The sequence below is a fragment of the Zea mays genome, chromosome 10 (assembly GCF_902167145.1).
Source record: "Zea mays cultivar B73 chromosome 10, Zm-B73-REFERENCE-NAM-5.0, whole genome shotgun sequence".
NCBI lineage: Eukaryota > Viridiplantae > Streptophyta > Magnoliopsida > Poales > Poaceae > Zea > Zea mays.
Genome location: NC_050105.1, coordinates 136366290 through 136372289, shown reverse-complemented (window position 1 = coordinate 136372289; position 6000 = coordinate 136366290). Strand labels below are relative to the sequence as shown.

The 6000-nt window shown below is 42.5% G+C and overlaps 1 protein-coding gene across 2 annotated transcripts; it reads right to left on the bottom strand.

Moving 5' to 3' along the window:
* Positions 1-831: 831 nt before the first annotated feature.
* LOC100192677 (uncharacterized) lies at positions 832-2344 on the bottom strand. 2 transcript variants are annotated; one of them, NM_001367433.1, is made up of 3 exons: positions 1743-2323; positions 1394-1671; positions 930-1256 (listed from the first exon to the last, which is right to left on the bottom strand). In NM_001367433.1, the coding sequence occupies exons 1-3, from the start codon at positions 1886-1888 to the stop codon at positions 1216-1218; spliced, it is 465 nt and encodes a 154-aa protein (NP_001354362.1). In that variant the 5' UTR covers positions 1889-2323; the 3' UTR covers positions 930-1215. The 2 variants fall into 2 exon arrangements, with proteins under 2 accessions (NP_001131356.1, NP_001354362.1); NM_001137884.1 differs by having other exon boundaries at positions 832-2344.
* Positions 2345-6000: the final 3656 nt, after the last annotated feature.

Sequence of the window (6000 nt, the reverse complement as noted above, 5' to 3'; positions counted from 1 at the left end):
AAATAAACTAATTTTTATTGAAAAATAGAAATACTTTATTAAAATGGAGTTTTTAAACTAGCCTAAAAAATCGGTCAGGAAACAAAAAAAAACATAATATTAAGACTTTTGCAAAACAATAGTAATACAATTTCAGCATGTTTGACCTTAGGGTGTAAAAAGGCTTACCTTTGCGTATGAACAAACAACTTATACTTCGACTTTAATGTGCCTTGGCTGCACGTATATTGATCTAAGGAAACTTACATCTAAAACAATAATAAAGGGGGAAATTTGTATGCTACGAACAGAAAATCGCACCTAATCTTGCAAAGGTCGGTCGACAAAGACGAAGAGTGATAACTCAAAGGAAGATATTAAGCTGTAAGCAATTTAGTAGAACCCAAACGTCTAAAACTGCAAACAAAACTTGGGAAGGCATCAAATCGGAAATAGATTGGAGAAAAATCAAATTGGGTTAATTTTCTATGTCTAAGAAGCAATCGTGTAAAAAGCATACGTCATTGTACCAAAGAAAGAAGTTACCGCAATAATCTACGCCGGAAGTTGTTAGGCTATGTCTCCTACATTTTATACACTAAAAGAATATTCTATGTCCTTTATAGCACACTCTAAAAGATTTTATTTTGTATATATTCACATCTCCAGCAACGACCTCTAAATCCGATCCTCTATAGCAATTTCACAATATACATTGTTTTCAATCGTTTGTATGTCGTGAAATTAAAATATGCTACATTATTGTGCTATAGATTTTTTTTTCTTATCAGACATTTGTATTGTAATTTTTTTTTCTTATAATACATGCAAACAAAAAAACATTCTTATGCTATGGAAATTGAATCATAGATTAATCAAAATAATTACATTATATAAATTACATTACGAATCCTTTGTTCCTGTCGAAAATGTTATCTGGCTATGTTTTAAAAAATAAATTTGTATTAGACACATGAAAACACCGTTGATGTCTCTATTTTGCTTCTCACACATTTCGTCGAACAGGCGGCTTGCATCGCTTGGGGAGCTGCTGTCATGACGCCCAGTAGCCGAGCGCATTACGAATCCTTTGTTCCTGTCGAAAATGCTATCTAGCTATGTTTTTTTTAAAATGTATTAGACACATGAAAACACCATTGATGTCTCTATTTTGCTTCTCACACATTTCGTCAAACAGGCGGCTTGCATCGCTTGGGGAGCTGCTGTCATGACGCTCTATAGCCGAGCGCCATGGTGGTTCGAGCAGTGGATGTTCGCTGGAGGAGAAGCACAGGAGACAGTGTGTGGCGGTAACATCAGCCGCGAGTCCAGGAAGTTTGCCGGAGGAGGCAAGAATCGAGGAAGTTCACCGAAGGAGGCAAGAACAAGGAAAGTTCGACGGAAGAGGCCATACCAGCATGAGCATTAGAGTTCTCCCATACCCACCATACCAGCGCCCTCGCCGCACATGCATTGCCGGTCAACCGAAGGTAGTGAAGCCTGTGGTCGAGTGCGTTGCTGGCGTCTGCGGTCTCTGCCATCTGCTTGAAGGCCAACTCAAGATACCCATAGTGGGTTGTGGCGTCAATACGCCCGCAGAGGAGACAGCCGTTGTGGACGGATCGTCGTCGTCTTCTTCGTCTTGGTTGCAATGAGCACAACCGGAAATCTCCGACCTGAGACAGCCTTATGCTAGACAAACGAAATGCAGCAAATTTACATGTCATAAATCGAAGAAGGCGAAATTTGAACTTCATACATACCATTTGACACAAACGAAATCAGCTGTGCACCAAAACGAAACAATCGACGAAGCAAGAATGGGAGCACAACTGTGGAAATAAACGTGTCGACGACCAAGCTGGCAGCTGGATATGATCGAAGCACAAATCCGGAACCCGATGTCCATCTACACTTCTTGCGAACCAGTTAACCAAAAGAAAATACTTGTCGTTTAGATCTCAATCTCCACGCACTGAAGCAACAGGATCCCAAAAAGCAAGAGGATCTCAAGTAGAGGAGGCTCGATATGATCGACAAACGGATCTGGAACCAGGTATCGACCCAGTCGAAAGGGACGACGAAAGACAAAGGAGAAAAACGCATCTAACCAAAGAGACACAGCCGGTGAGTAAGCCAAGAGAAGGCGAAGTCGTCGGGCGAAAGTGGAGTCCTTGACGCCGACGAAACCCAAGTGACATGGAGAGGATGAAAGCGAGACGAAGCAACTGGGAGAGAAAGCGAGATGCGGCGTCCCGACGGATGGAGACTAGAGAGGTGTGCGATGGAAATCTATGGAGAAAGTCGCTGGAGAGTTGTGCGATGGAAATCTCTGGAGAAAGTTGTAGCCGCCGTGTCTTTTTTTACCCAAATCGGCGCTGCTGCAACCGCACATAGAAAAACGTTGTTCGATATCTAACCACCCACGATTTGTTGATGACGTGGATAGGCTTACAGGGACCGTTTTGTGATTTATATTCAACAACGAAAATAGAACTGATAAAATAAATACTCCCACCCTTAAAAATCTCTTTTAAGGCCTGCAGTGTCGTGGTCTCGCTCCTCGTGGCCTCACTTGTTTCCTGGAACCTGGATTTCTCCTCTCCAACTCTCTCTACCCGAGCTACAGGCATTGTTAAGTGATATTTTCATTTCAGCTAGGTTTTATTAGGTCTTAGATTTCTATGGTTGGTTTTTCATATGATGTTTGGCCATCCCCTGCACAGCTAGCCGTTCTTTCAGAAGGCATGTTCTATAGAGCTTGCTAGCCTTTTTCTAATGTGCAGATATATATTTTTTCTCACTATGTTGTGTGTTGACTATGCATAATCTAGTCTAGATAGTTAAAACCTCAACGCGATTCAGGCGCTCTCCGCGTTTCGCGGCAGTTCCGCTCATGGCGTGCTGACGCGTGGCCGCGGACTCAAATGCTTATTCGATTCGACGGAGACATCGATGCGTCCGCCCCTCCCACTGCGTGAAAAAGAAAAAACATCGACTCTCCTCCCCTTCTCTCGACGGCAAAATGTCCGACCACCACCGCGACAAGGAGAAGGCCTGCGACCGTCTGCCGCGAGTGGAAGCGCTCCCGGTCTCGGTCTCCGTCGGCAGATCGGGACCGCTCCCACCGCCGCCACTCTCAGTCGCGTCGAGGCCTTCGGCTGTGGGTGACGACGACGTGAATGCGGAGGAACTGGAGAAGTGGAGATGATGAATATGATGAGCATTCCCGTCGGGTTGGACTCCACAGAGGTAATGCCCCTCTCCCTCCCTCACATGTCTATCTCCTAACCCTAGATTAGCTGATCCATCGCTTCGTGAGCTGACTCGTCCCGTCTTGCTTATCCCTATTCTCGCTCGAGGTACCGAACGAGCCGTGGTGTCGACGAAGTCAGGGCTCCTGTTCGAGCGACAACTCATTGAACGCTACATCGAGGTCTGTAGCTTGGTTCCAGATCTTGTGCTGCAAATCTTTCGTTGGTATTGGGAAAGATGTTTGTGCTAAATTCATGTCAAGATGGCGATCATGCTCTACTGGGTGTACGCCGACGGCTACCAGCTAATCCTTCACCGCTGGCTTCTTGAGCGGTACAGGTTCCACACACTGGACGAGGAGGAAGACAACGTCGTCAGCCTCTGTCAGCCTCTCCATCGTTGTCCATGGCGTACTCCTACAGCAGCTCGTGCATGCGATCCACGTGATGGTCTTGTTCATGGTAAGGAGATAGTCTGTCTTGGTCAATTGGCATCGAGAGGTTCAGTTCAATCAGTGGTACTTCCCTTGAGATGAACAAAACCGAGATAAGAATTGCAACCATTTTGTAGATGATGTCTGTAAGAATTTGACCAGGAGATCAATCCTTGTGTGGGTGAATCGGCTAGCAAGAACGTGTTGGTATCACTAGTTTAACCTATCTTTGTCCTGTCATGCTTCAGAGTTTAGGTATCTGATTATTTTTCCTCAATGTTTAGGTTCATTTTTCAGCTATCTTCTACTAGAAAGCATCTAGCTTTCCAGAGTAAGACACGTTCTTACTCATCCTGCATTTTTAGTGAATTTGTGCCTAAAAATTCTTCTTATTAGGATTTATGCAATTGACCTAGGTTTTTAATAAACTGTTATGTAGACAGTAGACACCTAGACCTTGTTGTGAAACTTTACATTTTTTAGTTTTAACTGTCCTATATACATCAACGAATTGAACCTCCGTTGGCCTGGTATTCCATGGTGTAATGAGTGAATGACCATCCTAAATATTTTACAAGCAGCTAATCTGGTACACTATTGGTCAAATTCAAAATAAGACGCACATTTGCGTGCCTCGGCTGGACTCTAGCAATTTTTTAGTGTAATACAGTGAAAGAGCACAAAAACATTGAAGATAAAACAATAGACACAAAAAAACAATATCCAACGGACATAACGACGCCACAAAGCCAAAATTACCTTACTGCCCCCTTTTGGTTTGACAAACAATTTCCAGATAACACAAATGCATATACCATAACTTATAACATAAATACTGTGACCTTGATGATAATCATGTGAATTCTGTTTTCAGCAAGGATTATAACACAATTTGGTTTATAAGCGTCTATAGAGGCTGTGAAATTCCTTTTTCCATAAATCTCAAATCGACTCCAAAAAGTTCCTCTCTTGCACATATGAGGTTCCAATTGTTGTGATGGTTTTCCTCGGATAAGTTGTTGGCTTTATCCGCCCCCTGCCTCGCCATGTGCTCCTTGTCTTAGGACTCAGAGATAGGCTGACAGTTCTAGGTTCTTGTAATAATGGCGGTGGTTAATTTTCATTAATCCTGCCTTATTATCATCATCTAGGAGTAATTACTTTGGTTTGCCCTAATCATCTCGTGATTGCCTGCAAGGAACCCCAACCCCTTGCTGGTGTTGTGCTTTTTTTAGAACTACTACAAGTATACCCAGTCACGTCACTTTGTCCTAGCCTGCTTTGATTTTGACGGTTTTGTGAGCAGGAGGCCATTGGTGCGATGTGGCAAGCTTTTCTTCATGGTTCCCATCGATGTGTTTTTGTTGGGTTCTCTCATCAGCACTGTATAAACAGGCGCCTCCCCGCTTCACCATTCCTCGGTCTTCTGAAGCATTTCATTACATCGATTTGATTCTTATATGCATCTTGTTGTATTGCTTTTGTGTTGCTCTACCTGCATGAGCATGAATTCAAGTGAGCATGTGATGGTATTTTTCTTCTTTGGATTATGAAGTGGTAGTGGATACCCTTCTTAGATAGGTAGGTCTTATGGTATTGTTAGTTTGTACAGCTTAGTGGTCTGAAATCTTGGTCTCACCATTCAATTACACAACAATTTGTTGCAACAAGAAAGGGCAGATAAGATCGAAATTAGATAGAGGTTAAAGAATTAGTTCAGGTTAGATGGAAGTTAGTTGGTTAGTTAGCTACGAAATATAGTCTTATCTGCAAGCCATCCATTTTAGATTTAAATGGATTAGAGTTAGCTTTGACTAATTTTTGGTTCCATTGACCTTTTCGGAATCAAATTAGATATGCGCTATTTTTTAGCGAAAGTATTTTTAGAATACTTTTACAGATTCCTAGGATTTTGCATATTTTGTTTGAGCAGCTCTTTATTTGTTTTATGCTACTCAAGTCAGGCAGCCTGTTTTCGTTCCACAAATCTACACTCTTTGTATACTTGTTTATACCTGATAGCCAAGATGGACACCAAACTCATCACTTGTATACTCATCTCAGCAACTAGGCTTCATTCTATTTCATTTGTTTCAAAATTGTTGTTGGCCATTTTCTGGGTGTCGAGTAGGAAGGGTTATTTACTAGCTCCTGTCAATTCAATATTTGGTCTCCAGAGAAACTTGCCAATCTCTCTCTCCCTCTTCCCACCTGATTTTTGCGATGGGTCATTTATCATTTTGCTTTGTGATGAATACTTGTTGTCTCTGAAGAAACTGCGATGCAGGTTGATGCTGCCACTAACCCTGCTCTTGGTGTGTGCTACACTTGTA